The sequence below is a fragment of the Salvia splendens genome, chromosome 18, assembly GCF_004379255.2.
Source record: "Salvia splendens isolate huo1 chromosome 18, SspV2, whole genome shotgun sequence".
NCBI lineage: Eukaryota > Viridiplantae > Streptophyta > Magnoliopsida > Lamiales > Lamiaceae > Salvia > Salvia splendens.
Genome location: NC_056049.1, coordinates 6,845,047 through 6,867,473, shown reverse-complemented (window position 1 = coordinate 6,867,473; position 22,427 = coordinate 6,845,047). Strand labels below are relative to the sequence as shown.

Sequence of the window (22,427 nt, the reverse complement as noted above, 5' to 3'; positions counted from 1 at the left end):
TCAATATCTCTAGTTAAGGAAAGTCTAGTGGTGCCTCAACCCCGTCACTTAGCATAGACTATGGCAAATAAGTAGGAGTATCCTATTTTCGAAAAAAATGAGTATGGAATTATTTCAATGTGTGCATATATGTAAGTCCAAATGCACAAATTAATACTATTAGACCAGTTGACTCCAACAGTACTGCAAAACCTAAAATACAGTATAATAATATCTCCAACAGTACTGCAGAACTAATCTCATTATAGATTTTTGAAGAAAAAATATACGTATATCTTTAGGTTTGCACTAAAACTATATCAAAAACACTTTTCAAATTTTGATTTATTGCATTCCATTCTAAATCAATTTATATTTATCAAAATAGAAGAAGGGAAGGAAGAGAAATAAAAATACAGAGGCAGAAAAACTTACATGAAGAAAGCAGCGGCATGGAGAAGAAGAAGATGTGAAATATTAACCTAATTTTGTTCTATATTTGATTAGTTATTAATTAGTGGGCTAACCCATATTAGTATATAGTATAAGTTAACATTATTCAACATAATTGGAAAAAGATAATCTATTATTTAAATTAAACAAAAGGACGATAACTATTTTGTTTTGTTCCCAAATAGAGAATTCAGTTTTGCTTTGAATATAAATATGTGGACGACAATTCAAGCACATATTAATTAGTTAAATTAATCTATAGTTACAATAATATTATTCACGTACATTATTCAATATTAAGAATTGTTTATTTCAAAATTTGTAAATTATGTAATTTTTTATTTAATAAAATAATGGAGGTCATATATAGTTATATTAATTAATAAATTTTATCATATTATTTAATTTAATTTAAATTATTGAAAGTATTATGGGGTTAGGGTGTAATTTAGATAAAATATATAGATATGATTGAAAAGTATAAAAAGTTATGGAAAAAATATTCTTTTGAATTTAAGTTTAGTGTAAATAATTGAAGTAAAATTAATATTTAACATGACATTTACGCTAAAATTGTATTTTATGTAATAATTTGAGATTTCTATGCACTACTATAAGAACACCCGCAACGCGTTACGCGGGTGGCACGAGTCCCGTTCCTCCGTGATGAGACGGGCGCGGGACGCGTTGCAGCATCCCGTCCCGTCACCAGCCCGCCGGATCACCCGTCACGCCGAGACGCCGCGCAAGACGTCTCGGCACGCGCTCCCGCGACGTGGCGCGCGCTGGGGCCATGCGTGACGCCCACTCGCCGGCCCGCGAGTGGGTTTCGTCATTGGAACAAGTGATGAGCTGTCATCTCTTAAGAGATGCAACGTCTCACTTATTATTGCTTTAAAAAATGTGTATTTTGTGTGAAAGTTTCTTTTTATTCATAACTCATTTTCTTGATTACATAATTTTAAAAAAATGATTATTAAATTCTAAATTAAATCATAGTTCTTTCTTGTCTAAAAATTTCTTTTTAATCATAATTCATTTTCTTCATATAATCGATGCAAATTTAATAACTATTTAGAGTTTAATCTATAATTTCAATAGTTCTCTTTTATTCTTCTTTTTCTAATTCTATGCAATTTTTTTATTTTTTTTAATTTGTCAGATTTAATCAATACGTGACTATTATATTGGAAATATGACAAAAAACATGCTATGCAATAAATTTGTAATTTAATTTGATTCAAGTACTCTCTATATTATTTTATAGAGAATATATGGTACCATTTTGAGTTATGCATTAGACTAGTTTTATTTATAAATATTAATGCATATCTTACATTAGATGTTATTTTTCAGATAATACAGAGGTTTAACATTTATATCGTTTAAGTTCATATGAGTGGTAACACAAGAAGGTCATTTATGATTATAAACTAAAACGATCGAAAAATGACCTCTGTATTTCGTTGTCTACTTATACATTTTTTTTAAATTTCAACTCTCTATCTCTATACATATAATTCAGCCCCTATTAACAAAATTTTCTGCGTCCGCCATTTACTATAATGCAACTGGGGGTGAGCATATAAACAGCAAATTAAGTTAGATGACTACATAAAGCACAAAATAAATATAAAATGGAATAGAGGATCAAAGCATGTGGATAATTGAATGCCAATGTCCTGGAAATAAAATAATGCGACCATTATGAAGTGAGAGCATTTAATAATTAGTTTTGGAGATGCGAAATATGTAGAGTGTGGGAGTGGGCTATGTATGTACCACATACTATAATTAGTTATTTATGTTATTGTTGGAAGAAGCACATGTGTGTCTTCATTATGTCCCAATTTCTCCTATATACTCAAAGCATCCCTCCTCTTTACTCCCTACCCTAACTACCTTCATACTCACTCTTTCATTCATCATACTAGTCACAGTTGAAGTTATAATTGCAATGTCATCCACAATTATTATTTTTTTAAAATATTATCAGACCGTCCCATTATATTGATATAATATGGATTTTACAATTTTTAAACTCCTTTTAGACTAAAATACCCTCAAAATATAAGAGATACGAGTATTTGTTTGTTTTTTTCATAAGAAAGAACCTTCACTTCAACAACATTTGGTTCATTTGTTTATGTTGTACTCTCCCTAAAGAAGTCATCAAAATATGTGGCAAATAATTGCTCCGTCACGACACATACTGAAGGGAAATGAATGAACCAAAGTGACAGTTTTCTCTTCTCATGAAAAAGACATAAATAACTCTTATAACCTAGAGGATGTTTTGGTCTAAATAATATAAAAGTTCTTCCAACAGCATCAATGTCTAGGGAAATCGGATGATACATAGAAAATGCAAATGATGTTAGTCCAATGTCGAAAGACAGAAAATGGAGTTCTTTTTAAAAATATTTTATCTTAGAAACTTATATTTTTAAAATATTATTTTTCATTTTTCTAACCGAAAAATTCGCCTTTATTAGCTTGTGGTCCTCCTCAACTTAAAAAACAATATAGAAATTAAAAGCATAACACAATAATATAGTTATTTCATTAGCCGACGTATCCTACAATCACGCTAGCAGTTAGTTAGTTCTGCGTGTCTTCAAAATTTAAGTTTTATTGTAAACTAATTACTTTATTTTTGATATACCTCTCTTCGACTCTCTTATTACTTTGATAATATAAATGGAAAATTACCTAAAAAACTCATAAAATTTGTCAAATTATACTTCTTTTATCCTATTAAAAATAAAACGTTTTCTTTTTCTGTATGTCCCATTAAAAATGAAACATTTCCTAAAATAGAAACAATACTCTCTCTACTTTTTCCTCTCTCTTACTTTACCTTCTCTTCATTAACTCACAAAACAACACTACATAAAATCTCGTGCCGAAACCCAAATGTTTCATATTTATTGGGACGGAGGGAGTATATTATAACTTCAACAGTTTTCTTCTCGCATAATCTATGATTTGACATATGAAAATTATTATCCAGATAAAACATTCGGTCACTTAATATTGATGTCATTTAATACACTTGGTATCACGTCATTAATTTTTACACTTGTATGTGTTACATCGATAAATTAATAACATAGTATAATGAATTTTTTTGCCATGAGACAATGGAGAAAAATATCAAAATTATGATACATTTGGTTATTTTTTAAATAGTAAAATTGACCAAAATTTGACTAATATAATTTTTTTTTGCCAATTTACCCTAATATAAAATACACAAAACATTTTTTTGTTTTAATAAAAGACAAATTGAATATTTTTATGCTCAAACAATGCACAAGCTGGTCTGTAAGGGTTCCATAAGGTTATACTAAAAAAAACTTATCTTTTGGGAATACAAAAAATTGAGACGCAATCACTTATGTCAGAAAGTTTTAAAAAATAGCAATCACTTATGTCAGAAAGTTTTAAAAAATAATAACACTTGAGACACAATCACATGATTTACATTGCTCCTAGCAATAGAATAAAGATAAAAAAACAATTGAAATACACAATTCGAAATAGTACAATACTAGTAGTAACGAGAATGGCAAATGTTGAGGAAGGCGCGGGAACACAATGGGGTGGAATGGGGCCATGGGGATTACTATGGAATGACAATATGAAGATGATAAGATAAAAGTGAAGATGTGAGAGTTTGAAAAGACGAGGAGAGGGTTGAAGTGGCATGGATTTTATTACTCCATCCATTCCACAAAACTCATATATTTGGAATGTTAAATTTAAATGCACAATTGATAATTAAGTGCGAGGGATGAAAAAAGGCTATATGAGCATGTTTATTTATCATGATTCAGTCAATTCACTACCTACAACCCACCTTTAAATCCTTGTCCTCCCAATTCCCATCATCATCCAAACAAGCCTTCCAATTGTTCGATGTTTTGACCTCTGCAACAAAATAGCGACTAACAATGGCGGTCGAAGTCCTCCCCGACAGCCCGAGCGCCGAGATCAGCCCTCGCATCTCATTCTCCCACGATCTCCTAAACGACGCCGTTCCAATCGAGCACTACGTCCCTTCCTCTTCCTCCTCCAGCATCGACTTCGACTTCTGCGTTTTCCGCGAGAGCTTCGACCACGAATCCTCCTCCGCGGACGAGCTCTTCTCCGACGGCAAAATCCTCCCGATCGAAATCAAAAAGCGATCCTCATCGTCGATTGTCAGATCGGCGGCGCCTCCGCTTCCTCCGCCGCCGCGGATGAATCCGATAATTTCAGGTTCGGAGAGGCAGAATCAGAGGGCGGCCGCGACGACGACGTCGTTTTGGCCGTTCAAGCGGAGCGCGAGCTTGAACTGCGGCAGCGGGTACGCGAGGACGTTGTGCCCGCTGCCGCTTCTGTCGCGCAGCAACTCGACCGGATCCACGGCTAGCGTGAAGCGGAGTAATCAGAAGCAGAATTTTCAGAATTACTCGTTGCCAAACAGCGTCTTAAAGGAGTTTCCGTCAAGTAACTACCATAAGCCGTCGGTGAAGAAGGTCGGCTACTCTCCGTACAATGGCGCCGTTAAAGTTAACCCCGTTTTGAACGTTCCCTCTGCGAATCTGTTTGGGTTGGGTTCTATATTTTCCGGTGGAAGGGAAAAGGGCAAGAAGAAGGGATTCTTTTCAATTTAGATTTTAATAATTTTTCCATGCTTTAGCACAAAAGAAAAACTATTAAAAAAAATAAAATGTTTAATTAGGAAAAACGGGATTTGCATATTTACCGGTGAAATTTGTCATAGAAATTGGCTGCTTTTTTAATCTTCTTTTTCCTGCACATTATTGTCATTTTAGTTGTATATTCTCATTAGTCTTGCTTAAGAGTTAAAACTAGGAGTTTATGCTCAGTTGGGTTCGATCAGGTGATTCGATCTTAACGTATTTATTTCATGTTCGGTTTTTGAGATTGAAATTCACAACATAATTTGGGATGGTCAATCACATAATAAAGAATTATAATCATCTCTTCCAACAAAATTAATCTGCGATTAGCTTGAGATTATTTTTTTATTAAATTAGGAGTATTTGAACAAATTATTAAATACACATGCATACAATGTGTACACAATTATGTTTTTCATCCCAATCAAACAATTTCCTTTTTTTTTATCATGATTCAATCTTTACAGTTGCAATGCCCTAATTAAATTCACAGTTGCGGCCAATCGAATTTAGTGGGTTTTTGATTTGATACTTGGAGATGTATTTGCATCCTTTGACACCCTATTTAGATCAACTTCATGCTTGTGTATACTAGGTTTTTTATTTGATAAATATTTGTTAAACCCGCAACGGTATTAATCAATTATCTAAAATATAGGACCCACAAATTATTATTGTGGAATTAAATCTTATCCAAACATCATTTGATTGATAATGGTGATGGACTAGAAAGAGCAATTAATAATGTCTGAGTGAGTTTACCATTTTTGGTTGTCAGTTGTCATACACCAACCTATCTATGACAAGCTTAATCAAAATTATTGAAGCTTAATAATGACCAAGGGAAGCTTAATAATATCTAGCATGCTAGAAAACGTATGTATGTAACATATAATTGATCATCATGGAAAATGCATATATACTACTCATTGCCAAAATTCTAAAATTATTTAATAAGAGTAAGATGGTAGTAATAAGATACTCTCAAATTTAAAATTAGATAGGATCAAGGGAAAAATTTGTACATGTTAATCGCATTGATGTCACATGGCTTTATATATAGGGGATACATATATCTTTGCGGAACTTTTATTTGGTTGGACAAAAAATAACAAAAGCTAAATTGTTACAGAAATCTTATACTATAAATTAATGGGTATAAATGTAAAAATGACTAATATGAGTATTCTTTTTTTCATAAGCTGTAGCCTATAGTTACAAGTGTGGCCATTAAAATAAAAATCAGCAACAACGATAATAGTATTACATTATTTTATATGAAAATTTATAAGATTGTTGACGGAGAAGTAGAGCTGATGTAGCTTTGTACGTTTTCTGTTTTGTTTTATTTATTTGTTTTTTTTTCAATTAATTTTTTTTTGTTACTTTATTAGTTTCAGCATGTTTCTGTGGACTGTTCTGCACGCTGTTTGCATTAATCTCATTTGTAGTTGGCCCATGTATGTTTGTTTTTGGGCTCTGCATTTTAATGGACCGTTTCATATAAACTCTCACTTTTTTACTCTTACTGTAGCGTGAAGCCCTTATATAGAATAAAATAATAAAAATCATCTTATTATTAGAAATTTAGAACCCTCAATTAAAATTTAGATCCTCAATATATAACTCCAATAAAATTATAACTATACCGATTGTAAAAAATTCTCTGAGAAATAAAAACCCAGGGTTGACAAATCATGCGGATTAGACCGTTATTGGTATCGACTCAATTCAATAAGGACAAACCCTAACCAACCTGAAACGGTCGGGTTCTTATTGTGTCCCAACCTATTAAATTCGTGTGTGTTCGTGCAATTGTCGAAAATTGTCAAGCCTACCGTTTGTTAGTAAGTTATAATTTAGTTTGAAACGACATGATAACGACCTATACATGATGTTAAATGAATAAAATCTGATATTACACTATAAATTACTCCATTCCTCTCATAATAGAAAACACGTAGATTATGGCACAATATTTAAGAGACACTCCCTCCGTTCCACCATAGTTGAGTCATTTTTCCATTTTGGAAAGTTCCTTCATAGTTTAGTCATTTCGATAAATGACCAACGGGTCGTAGCGCAATTGGCAACGCAGAGCTATGGTGACCCTTGAGGCCACGAGTTTAAACCCGCCACCCGCTGAGAGACTTTCGGCCTTTATCCGCAAACCCGATCGAATAGGATTACTCAGATTTCGCCAAAGTAGGTTCGGTACACCTATGGTCAAACCAAACAAAAAAAATAGTGATTTCGCTATATGTCAATAAATAACTCACTTTCCTACTACATTTTCTCTCTTACTTTGATCTCTCTACTTTATTCAATTTTCTACTTTATACCCTCTACTTTTTCATCTTTATTAGTACTTTTCTCTCCCTCCAGTTAACATAATAAACATATTTTTCTTAATTCCCGTGCCAAAAGGAAACGCCTCAACTATGGCAGAACGAAGGAAATACTATTTTGTGTATTAAGTGGAGAGAGAAAATCGTTTATTTATATTAATGTGAGAGTGAACTTTTTTCAATAAAGGAAAATGTGACATCTTTTGTGGGACAAATTAAAAAGAAAAGCGTGACGTCTATATGGAACGAAGGGAGTATTACACAATTAAAACCTGTTATATCATCATTAAAACTTTATCACAACCAAAATTTTGATAGTAAAATTAAAGTTTAATATTTTTAATAAAATAATAAAATTAATAATTTTATTTCTTATCCGATAAACGCAACTCGACTCAACCTGAAATCATCAAGTTTTTATTGGGTCAACCTGGTAAGGACCCAAAAGCAATAAGAATTGACTCAAGCCCAATTAATTTATGCGTATTCATGTCGAATTATCGGGTTATACAAAAAATTGTTAGCCTTATAATAACCCCAACCCAAACTCAGATTAAGGAGCACTCCATGAGTGCATTCAATAACTTGAAATCAGGTTTAACCCCTACCTCTGATAAGACACAAATGAGCTTGTTGTAAGGGGAAAATTCTGGACAACTTAATAATGGGTTGAAATTTTTTCCCAAAATCGTGAAAAATTATCCCCTATTTTAAGACATAAATATAGCATATATAATCCAAATCTTATGTAATGTTAATTTAAAGTTCAAATGAGTTCCTATTCCTATGAATAACATGAATTTTACTATATAACCTAACCATGTTATAAATAAATATATGTATGTATTAATTATGCTATATTTACACACACACACGCACATCATATTTTTTGTATAAATGATATTGGCGTAGAAATTGGATCATTTTCTTTCCTACTAGTATAAGTTCAATTCTAATATTAGTATATATATTAATTAACAAAGTTTCCCATATATTGCTCATCATAGAGCACAATATGACATGTATGTCGCACAAGTGGCAATAAAAATCTAGAATAGAGAAATTATTTGAAACACAAACCACAAGAGATGGAAACTCCCTTATTTGAATTGATGCAGCAGTTTCAGTTGACACTAAACTCTAAGCCCAAATAAAATGGGTGGTATTGGCAATTTTTTTAGGGTTTAGTATTGGCAATCAGTTCACCATATTCTTCTTTCATTGTAGTAACAAGAGTATATATCACCAACGGGTTGTAGCACAGTTTGTAGCGTGGAGTTGTGGTGACCTTAGGTCACAAGTTCAAACCCTGCCATCTGATGGGAGACTTTCGGTCTTTATCTGTTAGAGTAAAAAAAAAAAGAGTGTACATCTTTACAACTTAAAAACTAATTGATAATAAGTAGACTCATAATAATCAAACAATTATATAAATGGGTTGATTTATCTTTTTGTATTTATTACGAATCCTTTTTTTACATCAATGTTAGATTTGTTAATATTCATTTGTCAATATCCTCCCTTAAATTGAATTTTGCAAGGGATATTGAGGTATTTTTTAAATCAATTTTGACCAATTCTATACTAAACTGACCATGAAGTGAATTTTGCAAGGGATATTGAGGTATTTTTTAAATCAATTTTGACCAATTCTATACTAAACTGACCATGATTTGAAGTTATTTTCATGTTTTGATATACATATATTATTGTCTCAAATAGAATTTCAGTCCACTAGTTCTCCATTGAACTATATCACATTTGAAGCCTATATATACTATTAGATCTATCACTTTCTTGTTTCAATTCAAATATATTGATAGATCGGTTAAGTTTCAATTCATATGTCGGCAACCCACTATAACACCACGATAGAAATTCACATGGTTCTACCTTAAAATCAACTAATAATAAGCGGAGTAGAATGTATAATATTCCCCCTCATGTGTTCCCATTTTTACTTGCCATTTGATTTTGCAAAATACACTATCTATGTCGAAATAAAAAAACCTAATTCATTTGGACATACGAATTAAGTAAGTTAAAAATTATATGTAAAGTATTGATATGAATCATGATCCATTAAAAATAATTAATATTTTGTTTGCAAAAATTCCATTTTAGAATGTACCCATTTGTAATTAGACAAACTAGGAATGAGGAAGTACAGAAATGGATAGCTTAGAGGAATTACATAGCCGTGCAAGTATAAATATTTTATTTATATCAATATGCGATTAAATTGATCTATATATTGCAATTGTAATGGATAGATAGATAGAAAATATTAAACTTTTGTACCTAATTGGAATCTATATAGTCTATTATATTTATACATCACCTATGGAATCACGAATTGTCTGTTGTCATATAACTAGATACTGTACAGCCTTATCCATAACTTTATTTTCACAGTCTCTGAATTCAATTTGGCTCATTGGTAATTCCGTGCTGGGAAGATTGATGTGGCGCGGTTAAAATGCACAAAATCCAAACAAATCTATGATTGATTTTTTTTACCAGTCTTACCTTCCGGTTTCCTCAAAGTAGTAAGCTGCCAACTCATCCGTTACAATCCACGTACAAATTCGATTAACGCTTACACCGCAAACCGCCAAAACCACCACCATTCACCAATCATCTGCCGGATTTTCTCCGCCTCCAGCCCCCGTCGCCACCGCTACCGGTAATAGCTCATCTATCTCAGTGTTTTTGCGAGAATTTGGATCACAGTGGTGATCTTATGGTGATTGGCGCTTGAATCGATATGAATCGCATTGCTAGTGCCTAATTAGCGATCATAAATATCACTTTCTGCGGCCTCTCGAACTGCATTTTATAAACACTTGTATTTTTATTTTTTCCTGATTTGGACTTTTATGAATTTCAGCGTTGACGAGTCAGTTTAGTGTTATAATGGAAGCTTCCGTGTATACCGTCAACACAAAATCGTGTTTCAACCTCCACAGCCGCGGGATTTTGCCGAGATCGACGATTGGAGTAGGATGCAGTCTTCGCGCGACGAAGAGGAACAACGCTTTGAGGATTAGCTGCGGTGGTTCGACTTCAATGGGGAGAGCGGGAGGTAGTATTCAAAGTTTGTTCAGTTCATCGGCCAAGGCTAGATTAGTCAGAGCTCAAGCTTCTGGTTCGTAATTTTTGGTTGATTTCATGTTTTTTAACACTTAAGGAGTAGAAATGTTGCTATTGTGTGAGATGCATCTGGGGAATCTAACATTGTTGTAGATGCCTTAAACTAGGGAATGCCAATATGGATCAGTGATGCTACTTTGTTGGTTTATTAATGTTTACTTACAATAACAATCGTGCAGAAGGGGATATTGAGAACGTCGCCCCTGTGAAAATCCCGGTGAAATCGTCTGGTACTGTGTTGCCATATGTTGGTGTTGCTTGTCTTGGAGCATTTCTATTTGGATATCATCTAGGGTATGTTCTTTTGTTAGCTGATTTTTTTAGTTGAAAAACTGGCTAAATGCGTCGTTCTTGCATTCGTAACACATCCATGCTTGAGCGAGATACAATTTGTATTGCTTTTGGGTTAGGTTTTCAGAAGCTTATTTGTTTTGATCTATTGTAACACTTATTCTTCAGAGTGGTTAATGGAGCTCTGGAGTACCTTGCTAAGGATCTCGGAATTGCAGAGAACACGGTGCTGCAAGGCGAGTTGTTGTTGAACTCCTCTTTTACTTATGAGGTCCATTTTGTAATTGATTAATAAAGGGTTAGAAAGATGATCAGAAGAAGGATAAAGATGCAATCTAGGATTTAGCATACCTAATTTCTGCAAGGGTGTGTTCTCTTTGGTTGTAAATCTTTCATAGGGCAAAAGGAGGGTAATGAAAATCCTCACCCCTTAATTTCCTCCTTTCTTTTCCCTCCTTCACCCATTCTTATCCCTCCTTTTCACTCCAATAATCCAATGAGGGATAATGTTAAAATGAATTATTGGTGTGATAATACTATCCCTCATTGAATTGAAATGGAGGAACAAGAAAGGGTGGAAATTTGCTTCTCCTTATTTTCCCATGATAAATTTACAACCAAAGAGAAAATGCACCCTAAATGTTAAGGGATAAGGACCTGAGAGAATATATCTAAATATTGATCAGAAGTGAGTGATCTCTAGAGTTTTGATTTATCTTCAGCTTAATAAATGTAGAAAGGATGTGTGTGCTTAATCCTGTACCTCCAATCTGTAACCTTGTGTTACTGGCATCTGAAGTACCTTACATTGTCGATTCCTTCTACTTGAAAGGTCATTTCAACTGTGCTGGAAAGATCTTCGCTGTGGCTGTCTAACCCATCATCCTTTTATGCATCCTACAGATTAGACCCGTAGATTGATATATCTTAATAAGATTATACTGATAACACCTGCCTGATCAGCAGGGGTTGGTTCACTGTTGATGCAGTATATGTTGTTTTTTGCTCAGGATATGTATGCTTACCCGATACCCACTGACTCTCAGTATACAGTTTGGAGAGCTACTTTGGTGGGCATGGATTTTATGTTATTATATGAATCAACCATTGTGCCTTTTGTTTGTTTGTAGGTTGGATTGTTAGTACACTTCTTGCTGGTGCCACAGTTGGTTCGTTTACTGGAGGTTCATTGGCAGATAAGTTTGGGCGGACAAAGACTTTTATTTTGGATGCAGTTCCACTTGCTGTAGGAGCATTTCTTTGGTAAATACTTTTAAATGGAGAGTACAATTTCTTCGAAAATATCTTTGGGTGGGGGGTTGGAAAACAATGCCTAAAACTTCTTCTAATTGCAGTGCCACTGCCCAGAATATATAGACAATGATAATAGGTCGGTTACTTGCTGGCATTGGGATTGGTGTTTCTTCTGCAATTGTGCCACTTTACATCTCTGAGGTACCAATTTCTCTTAATTTGCATGTCAGTGTTTCATATTAGATTTTACTACATCCCTAACCTTCTTTCTCTTGCCAGATCTCACCAACTGAAATCCGAGGCACACTCGGATCCGTCAACCAGCTATTTATATGTATTGGGATTCTTGCAGCATTAGTAGCTGGTCTGCCGTTGGCCGGGAATCCTCTGTGGTAAACAATTATCCTTCCCAAATTCATTCTTAAAAGGAAATAGGAGTTCATGCTCGACTGGAATAATTTGCGTAAATAGATAATTTGGCTAAGGTTGTCTTCCAACTCCAAGATAATGGATTTTAGTCTATAAACCTGGATAACATCAATCTAGCCAAGTTGCTAAGCTTAATTTTCTGTAGTGTCTCTTATCTAATCTTCTTTACTTTGATAGAGGCAATTAGAATTCTCTAGCTGTCTTGACTTTATCTGAAGGATGGGGTAGGATCCTATGTTTGTTTTCAGTACCATCTTGTTGTACTTCAATTCATACAGGTTCCTATGTTTGTTTTCAGTACCCTCATGTTGTATTTTAATTCATAGACACCCTGAGAATATATCTGGACATAAGCCCAACTGAAATAATTTCTGAAGTATATGACAATTTACTGGTCTAGAATTTGATAATTTCAAAGGAATTTTTCCAGTCATTATTTTCTTCATTTATGAATCTTATATTGTTATTTATGGGTGTAATATGATTTTTAATGTTTCATAATATCTAGGTTTATTCACATGAAGAAGATTATCCTCGTACATTTTAACTGATTGTCTTATCTCTCTATCTCTACCCTGTATTAGGTGGAGGTCAATGTTTGGTGTTGCACTTATTCCATCTGTTTTACTCGCACTTGGAATGGCATTTTCTCCTGAAAGTCCACGTTGGCTTTATCAGGTTTCATTGTGAACTTCATTGCAACCTCAATGCTTCTGTGGCTGCCTATTTGTTGTGATGGTTTCTTGATAGTGCTAAACAATCCCGTTTTTGTGTTTGCAGCAAGGAAGAATTTCTGATGCCGAAGTATCTATTAGAAGGCTATATGGGAAAGAAAGAGTTTCTGAGGTTATGAGGGATTTGGCTGCAGCAGGACAGGGTTCCACAGAACCAGAAGCAGGCTGGTTTGATCTTTTCAGCAGCCGTTACTGGAAAAGTACATATTACCATTATTGAATTGTTCATTTTGACCTCATTTAAATTTATCAAATATGGATCTGATTCATCATTACTGTTTATGGATATTGGTGTTCTCTTTCTTGTTGTCCCAATCACTGATTGCACTCTGAATTATAGAAACTTAAATAATGATCTCTTGGGTCTGCCAAAAACTAATACTCGTCACATGTTTCCATGTAGTTGTTAGTGTAGGTGCGGCTCTCTTCTTGTTCCAGCAGCTTGCTGGGATAAATGCTGTTGTTTATTATTCAACTTCAGTATTTCGCAGTGCTGGAATAACATCTGATGTTGCTGCCAGTGCTCTGGTTGGAGCTGCAAATGTATTTGGTTAGTCTTTACATTAAAATGTGTAAAAGGTTGGGTTGTTTAGGGCCGCAAGTGTTTTTCCTTATTGGGTAAATCTGTTTCTAGGCACAACTGTTGCATCCTCATTGATGGACAAGCAAGGACGCAAGAGCCTTCTTCTTACAAGCTTTGCTGGAATGGTATGTTTTTGTTTGTAGGATTCTGAATAATGAGTCTTTGCAGAGTATTATGATCAAAGTTACTAACAACGAAAGGGGATTGTAACACAAGGTACAACTTGCTTTGCTATTTGGCATCAGTTCTTGTTTTTCCAAAATGGCTGACACAAGTTGCTAAAAGAGTCAATTGAATTTTCTTCTAACAACTTATGGTAACTGATTTAATGGAACTAGAATGAAGCAAAGTAAGTGGCCAGTGTTACTGCTAGTGCTAGGTCATGGCCAACTCTGATTGAGACCAAGGTGTTGCCTTGTGCTCTTTGATCTGTCCGATAATGAGAACAAAAACTTGGAGCAATCTGAAAAATCTGTTGCTTTGCACTATATGGAAGTTATCGCTGGCTGTTGTATATTTTGTAGGTTCCTTGTTAGTGAAACGTGAACATCCGAAACCCTATTCTGGCATGAAGTGAATTATTTATTGAACTTTGCTTGTGCAAGTATATATATATATATTTTTTGAATACGTGGTCTCCAGTTTCTTGCTTTAGTTATTTCCCTTGTTTTGAATGATTATTATTATTGTTTTTATTGATTTTCTGTGAAAGGCTGCTTCGATGTTGTTGCTTTCTTTGAGTTTTACTTGGAAGGCCCTGGCACCATATTCGGGAACACTCGCTGTTCTTGGGACTGTTCTGTAAGTGATGTTTTCTGGAAGCTCATGTTTATTGTATTTGTTGTAGTGATAATGCTGTCTTGTAATCAACACGTCTCTTTTTTGTCAAACAGCTACGTATTATCTTTCTCTCTCGGTGCTGGTCCTGTGCCTGCTCTCCTACTTCCAGAGATCTTTTCATCTCGAATCAGAGCAAAAGCAGTGGCATTATCTCTGGGAATGCATTGGGTAAGAAATTATTTAAGGAAATGTTTTTCTTTATTCTTTTATTTTTCATATGCTTCATTTTCACATTGGAGCAGCCTCTGCCGCGGTATTATAAGTAGAGTTTCATTGAGTTTTGTGGGCGAGCATGTTGACTTGCTCTGGTGCACCTGTACTCTATTTGGATGTCTATCTACTATTTAGGTTTTAGGAACTAGTAGCACTTTGTTGAGATTAGTCGTACAAAGATCCTATCAAAAAAATTGAAAATGAGAGAAAAAGGGAATTAAATGACCTTTTCCAACATTCTTTTATTGATTAAGTTGTTTATTTGATGATCTAAACATTAGATGCCTTAAAATTTGCTTCTCCCGTTCTACATTGCATATGCTACTAACAAGATGGGACCTAAAATGAGAATCATAACCCTGAGAATGGTTGAGATAGTTCAGGACAAAAGCTAAGCATACAAGAACTTTAGAGGAAAAAAAGTATGGATATGTCTGAACAAGGAAAGCATGAATTTGCTAGGTTTGGATGAAATGTTGTTTAGTTAGATGATTCTGAGCGTAGCTAATTGGGACTAGTTGTATACGCGCCTCAATGTCTTCATGGAGACTGAGGCACGTTAAGCACCTCATTATGTAGCCGTTTCATATAAAAAATACCAAGGCCAACTTAAAGTAGTTGTATCATATGACACATGTTAAAAACACTGACTATTCTGTAATGGCACAAAATCAGAGTTTTGAATAGTTTGTTAATTGGGATTTATCTCTAGTATGTTAGGTAACCATATTTCTGATATGTACAGATATCGAATTTTGTGATTGGGCTCTACTTCTTGAGTGTTGTAACTAAGTTTGGAATCAGCACGGTGTACCTGGGATTTGCTTCTGTGTGCCTCCTTGCAGTTATGTACATATCTGGCAATGTCGTGGAGACAAAGGGGCGCTCCTTGGAAGAAATTGAACGCGCTTTAAGCCCCGCTGTTTGACACATTTTTTCTAGTATGTGTGTACGTCAAACTTTTTATTGTAGTAACTTAAGTCGTTTTTATGCCAACTCCAGCTAGGACTATAGAGGAGTTTGACGTACATGGAATAATATAAGCTCCCTTAGGTAACATAGAATTGGAATTGGAATTTGAATTTGAATTTGAATAATATAAGCTCCATTTGGTAACATAGAATTGGAATTTGGTAAGATGGAATAGGAATTGAATTTAAATAATTGATGTGAACTTGAATTGGAACGAATTGTGCACACACTATATATATATATACACTACACACAACAATGCACTATGTATGCACACAACACTGTATACATACTACCTATGCAGGTATTGGATACTCGTTACCTGCAAAAGTCCGGATGCAAGTCGAGAGCAAGTATCATATTTAAGAATTTTACAAGTATCAGGTTTACACGAGCGGATACTAGAGTACCCGAATACATATACAAAATAGCCTTAATTAAGTATTGTACTAATCAATTCACTTGCCTTCAGGGGCATGATCCATTGCTAACTTTTTTTAAGTTGCTAACTTGCTAATTTATCAACGTAGTGGGTGTTCGATTGCCAAGATTAAATCTTATGATTAAATATGTATCATATTTGGTTCATAAGATTGAACCCTACAACTTAATCCTAGATGGATAGTCTAATGATAATTAGTCATAATCTCCCCCCTCCAACTAAAATAATCCCACAACTTAATCCTAAATGGATAGTCTCATGATATTAGTCATGGCAACCGAACGCCACCGTAGTGTATTAAAAATGTCAACACAATCACATTAAAATGTCAACACATATTTGTGTTAACATTTTAATAAACCGTGTTGACATTTAAATATTATTGTCAACACAATGTATTAAAATATCAACTTAAGTTTAGGTTGACATTTTAATGTGATCATATTGACATTTTTAATACACTACATTGATGAGTTAGCAGGTTAGCAACTTAAAAAAATTTAGCAACGGATCATACCCCTTGCCTTCCTTTGTTACTTTCTTCATTTGTAACTTTCCCGGGTATTAAGGAACTTATCAGTGATCAAGGATTAGGACTTGGGATTATTAGATTTCTATAAAATAAGCTCTTCATATTCTTTTTGTAAAACTTGGTCTCCATTAATTAGCTTTAATGATATCTACGTTTTAAGAAAAAAAAAACATTATCTAAATATGAGTATTTTCATACAGTACACACACAAATAATGTAAGGTCATGATGAATCCAATCTTATACTCCCTCCGTCCCAAAGAGTGTGAACTTTGGATTTCGCACGAGTTTTAATGCATTATCGGTAAGTAAGAGAGAGAGATAGATAAAGTTTTTTAAGTATTATTAGTGGAGAATGGGTCCCACCTCATTAGAGAGAGGAGAGTTTCCGAATTGGAATGTTTCTTCAGGGACGGGGGGAGTATTAAAACTAAGGACAATGTGATTTATCATATCAAAAAATGGATACACGAACATGTAAATCTAATTTATTCCGTGTTCATTATATATACACGAACTAGCATCACATGAGTAAAATTGTTCGGTTGACAATTGTAAGCATCCAAAATGTGGACCATAAAAATAACATATTGCAGAACTTTATTCTCAGATTTCTTGAGTGAAAATGTGGACCATAAAGATCATACTCACAATGCCAAAAGGTATGCATCTTACCAAACATATGCGATTCACTTTGTAAGGCTTGATCTCCCTTTACCATTAGTTGGAGACTGGCTAGCCGTTGATAAAACACCACAAACACAAAAGAAGTAAATCACATAATCGTCTTTGGAGCTGAGGAAGATAACCTTGTATAATCGACACAATCTCTGCTTCATCCCCTCTCCTTCAAACTCCAGCACATACCGGAAGTAACATGATTCACATAAAAACTTGTGGGGGCAATTTCACATGTTGGACTTCCTCTCCCACCTCTCTTTCGTGTCAAGCCTACACAATTTGTAAAAAAGAGCATTTAGATCTAAGTGAATAATCTCAGAGGTCAATACACTATCATCAACTGATGCAGGTTTCTTTCATTTCCTAATTCCACCACTATCTTCCCAAATTGCTAAATGAACATGAAAATAGACACGTAAATGTTAATTGGAGTCCGAGAATACCCCCAAAACAACTTCTGGCGGGTTTTCACAGCTGCGTTTCTTGCTACATTGTCTACTTCAGACGATACATTCACCACTCTGTTTTCTGGTTTCAAATCAGCAGTGCCATTCATAGTAGGTTTACTTGCTTCTTGATCAGAGCTTTCCTGACTTTCAGCGGGCTTCTTGTGGGTTTTCCCTTTCCCTTTAGCTCCTGCATATGTCCAACGATCAAAAACCAATCAATGAAACGTCGAAGAAGCACAGAACAGTATGCACCTTTGTCTTGCTTCAGTATTTTAGATTTGGCTTTGATTTGTAAACGTCTCCTGCGCAATTCCTAACAATCACAACAAGAAAAATAAAAAAATGAAATCATTGCTTACCTTACAGAGTAACCATATATGATTATGAATTAAAAACAATCCAAAAAAAGGGGAGAAAAAAAAAGTGGAAACCAATTAACTCAAATTCAATTTCAACACAGTTTCATCTCATGTTCATAAGGGGTCGGCAATTTAACTAGATATATCATTTTGGAGAAATATGTAAATGGAAATCAAGACATTAGTTACTCTATTCCCAACTGCATCTTTTCCATTGATAGAATTTAGATAATTGTAAATGCCTTAACTCATAACAAACAAATAAATATGAATGTTGCTACTTAATTATGAAGATGGAGTTTCCCAGGATCAACACACAAGGAAATACAGGGATAAGGCGATTGATGATCAAAACCTATTGTTTTGTAGGGTTTGCAGTTTCATACAAATTAAAGAGAGGGATTCAAAGAGTTGATGGGGAACCTGAAATTTGGAGAGCTGCGATTCAGTAATTCCAGATTTGGGCTTGAAATTGGGGCGTAAACACGCCGCTGAGGCTATAGCTGCTTCTCTCCTTTCGTCTGCTTCTTCTCGGCTCTCCCTTTCCATGCTCTGACTGCAATTTTCGAAGATATAGAGGAAGAAGAGAGATTGTTTATAAATGAGATAAGTAATTTAATTTTATGTGAATAAATAAAACGAGTTAATTTTAGATATATTATATAAATAAAAAAATATTGATAGATGTATTTAAATAAGAAAACGTGAGATTGCATATGCCAAAGAAAAATTTTAGTATAATTGAAACATTAAATTCTGGATTTATTAAAATTAAAATAAATTAGAAGAATAGTTAAATAAAAAGTCCAACTTTGATTTAAAGAGATACTCCATTTAGTTGTATATTGGACCATCTTCGATCATATTCCAAAAATGAGTTTTGATATAGATTTTTTTTCAAGATATACTAAATTCAAACTCATTTTTGGTATTTTTTTAAAACACTATCAAATATCGTGTTACTGTAAAAATTTTGTGAGACAAAAACTTAAAAATAGTGTAAATTTATAATTTTGTGTGAATGATTGAAGTAAAATTATTTTTTTTATGTGACATATACCGAAAAATAAATTTGGATTTAGTGTAAATGGTTGAAGATGACCTAGTTATGAAAAACTAAATAATACATTTATCATTTACTTTAATTAATACTCCTTTCCTTCCTTAAAAAACAAATACAGTAATATTTAAAATCACACGAATTTCAATGTACAATTGATAAAATAAGAGAGTGATAGAAATAAAAATTGATTGAAGTATTATTAGTGAAAATGATAGAATTGATTTGCTTTTAAAAAGTATTTCAAAATGACTAATATATTTTATTTTAAAAATGACTAATACTATTGAAGTATTATTATTTCAAAATGACTAAATTTAGAAAATAAATACATCATTATTAGGCCAATTATCGAAAGAGAAAAGAGATTGCTCTAGTAAAAAGAGAAAAAGCCCTAGTAAATTCGCCGGGCTTCCTTCTCTGAACAAATTGCTGTGCAGTGCCGCCTCATTCACGCCTGAATCTCTAACGCCGGTCTTCTCCGATTGTGAGTTGTTAATATGGCTAGTCGAAATTTTTGTTTTGAAGTTGTGAGGTGTTATTATGTCTATTCGCAATTTTTGAACACACACTGTTGCAATTTCATTAGCTTGTCTATGAAATGTTATATAGATCTAGTTGCATTTGCTAGTAACGATTTCTGAAGAATCTGAACAGACTATTGCGTTTTTGCTTAATACCTTTTGATATGGCGATAATTTGATGAACATTTGTGCATTCATCTTTGGAATAGGTCTAATTGTATTCGCTGATTAAGCGAAAACGAAGTTTGTTATTGGATTGAAAGATGCTGAGCTCTACTGTTGTCAAGAAATTGAAGCCTTTGACCTCATCCTTGGATTATTCTATAAGCTACCAGCTCCTTCAGAGATGCTCTGTCAGTGGCACTGCGAAGGGGAAGGGTAAGATCAAGACCGGGCAGCCGTTGAAGCGATCGAAGGTCACCACGAAAAAGGGGTCACCGCCGGATCCATCTAAGAAAGAAGGGCCGAGGAAGAAGAGCAATTTTGATGAAATGGTTGAGCAATGTTTGACTGCAACTGCACCACTGAGGTTCTTGAAGCCCAAAGAGAAGGAGAGGGAAGCCGAACGAGAGATGATGGGGCTCATAAGTAAGGCGAACGAACAGGCGAAAGAGAAGCTAAAGAAACAAACGGATGAATTTGATTCACCTTGGATCATAGGAACTTCGGGTTTGGATTATATTAGTTTAGGGCTAGTTGAGGCGGATAAGATCCCGAAGTATGACCTGAGTGTTGAGGATGGTAGAAGGCTTGCGAAGGAGTATAGTAGGACCATGATGAGGCAGCATAGAGCAAGGCAGGCGGCAGAGACGCTGCTGTTGCAGTGTAAGAAAGAAGCAACTGAGGCATTGCCTGAGCATCTGAGAGCAGCTGCTTTAGTCCCGGATTTGACTCCTTTTCCAGCGAATAGATTTATGGCTACACTGACCCCACCAATTGAAGGCTATAGTGAGAAGATCAACGAGGCAGCACGGAAGAGTGTTGAAGGGAAGAAGCGTAGATGATAAGAGGTTAGAATCCTATTTCACGATTCTTTCATATTCAAATGTTTATCATGTTTAAAGTATCAGGAATAATTTTGGATTATATGGTTAGTAGACAAACTAAGATTCATCTCTTACATCATTTATCATGTTTGGGTGTTCCCTCATAGGAAGTGTTTATTTTGGTTGATAGCTTACAAAGATAACAATAACGTAGGCTAATCCACCACAAAGTTTGATGGACTGAATAATTTTGAGCTTGTGATTGTCCGATTCTTCAAATTCTCAATCATGTATTGTCCATTTATTCTACCATCCATAGTATACTCCCTCTTAAATAATATTCTTAATCCCATTAAGAGTTTTAAAAAATACTATATAAATTTGGACTTTTAATTGCTAAAAAACATTTAGAATAGCTTAATACTTGCTGCTAATAAGTCGTATTCGTTTTTTTGGTCAAATTTTAGGTAATCAAGCAATCATTATATGTATCTAACTGCATTACTGATAATTACATTATAGTCTGCTGAACAATTTCTATTGTCACCAGGTGAAGCTTCGATGCCAGTTTCCAGCTTCAGTTTGTGGTGATCTTGGCCTTATGATGACTAAATTATTGCAGCTATGTAGCTTTGGTTAGTTAAGTCACATTTTGGTTGATTGATAGTTGTTGCTTGCTGCAAATAAGAATCTAGCAGTAGTCATGTTAGCAATCTTCAGTGGCTCTTTTGACTAGTATTTCGAATCATTATGGATCCTTTATTTCATTATTGGATCTTGGTTTGCTTGCATGGGAATTCTTGGTTGTTTTGTTGTATGTAGGGGATGAGTAATCGTACAAATGAAGGAATGAGAAGAAAACACCTCCTTTTGCTTTCATGGTTTTGTCAAATTATTAAATAAAATGCTGCTCCAATCTATCTTGGCCTATGATCTGGTTCAATCATGTTTCAATATCTCTTTCCAGAAAATATGTGTATTGCTGTTGCCTGCTTAACTTTGAAATTCAAGTCACTTTCCTATGTCAGACAATCCTGCAGCAGATAGCTTAAGATTCATGTTATATTGTGCCAGCTGAAAGTGATGATTTTGAAGTTTTATGTATGAGATTGTTATCATTTAGGTACTAAAGAGAGAAATAACGTCCATTTCTTGAAAACTTGGGCTTCTTATGTAGAGAAAAAAGCAATTGATTTTCTGGTAAATTTCTTCTGTATGACCAACACCTTTGAGACCTATTGCTTATAGCTTATCGTCGGAACTGGAGTGAAGCTGCATCAATGGAATACACAGTTCCGAAATTAGACCGTCTTTGTCGTCTTTGACGTAATGATATGAAATGGGGTCGAGAAGTGAACTAACCAACTGCTGCCTGGCTCGAGTGCCCTGTGGTATGAGTCTTTGACTCTCCTGCCATCACTAGAATACCCTTCATTTCATCCCATTTGACAACAC

At 34.4% G+C, this 22,427-nt stretch overlaps 3 protein-coding genes and 1 pseudogene across 3 annotated transcripts; 3 read left to right on the top strand and 1 right to left on the bottom strand.

The window, feature by feature from the left end:
• The first annotated feature begins 3,917 nt into the window (after window positions 1–3,917).
• LOC121776391 lies at window positions 3,918–5,415 on the top strand. Its single transcript, XM_042173565.1, has one exon. The coding sequence runs from the start codon at window positions 4,389–4,391 to the stop codon at window positions 5,091–5,093; it is 705 nt and encodes a 234-aa protein (XP_042029499.1). The 5' UTR covers window positions 3,918–4,388; the 3' UTR covers window positions 5,094–5,415.
• Window positions 5,416–9,656: 4,241 nt separating this feature from the next.
• Window positions 9,657–16,084, top strand: LOC121777941 (annotated as a pseudogene).
• A 1,274-nt stretch (window positions 16,085–17,358) lies between these two features.
• LOC121776106 lies at window positions 17,359–19,006 on the bottom strand. The gene is made up of 4 exons (XM_042173241.1): window positions 18,826–19,006; window positions 18,296–18,356; window positions 18,038–18,230; window positions 17,359–17,864 (listed from the first exon to the last, which is right to left on the bottom strand). Exons 1-4 carry the CDS (start codon window positions 18,949–18,951, stop codon window positions 17,822–17,824), a joined length of 423 nt encoding a protein of 140 aa, XP_042029175.1. The 5' UTR covers window positions 18,952–19,006; the 3' UTR covers window positions 17,359–17,821.
• Window positions 19,007–19,791: 785 nt separating this feature from the next.
• LOC121777960 lies at window positions 19,792–21,849 on the top strand. Its single transcript, XM_042175307.1, has 3 exons — window positions 19,792–19,949; window positions 20,196–20,996; window positions 21,523–21,849. The coding sequence occupies exon 2, from the start codon at window positions 20,250–20,252 to the stop codon at window positions 20,988–20,990; it is 741 nt and encodes a 246-aa protein (XP_042031241.1). The 5' UTR covers window positions 19,792–19,949; window positions 20,196–20,249; the 3' UTR covers window positions 20,991–20,996; window positions 21,523–21,849.
• The last annotated feature ends 578 nt before the right edge of the window (window positions 21,850–22,427 follow it).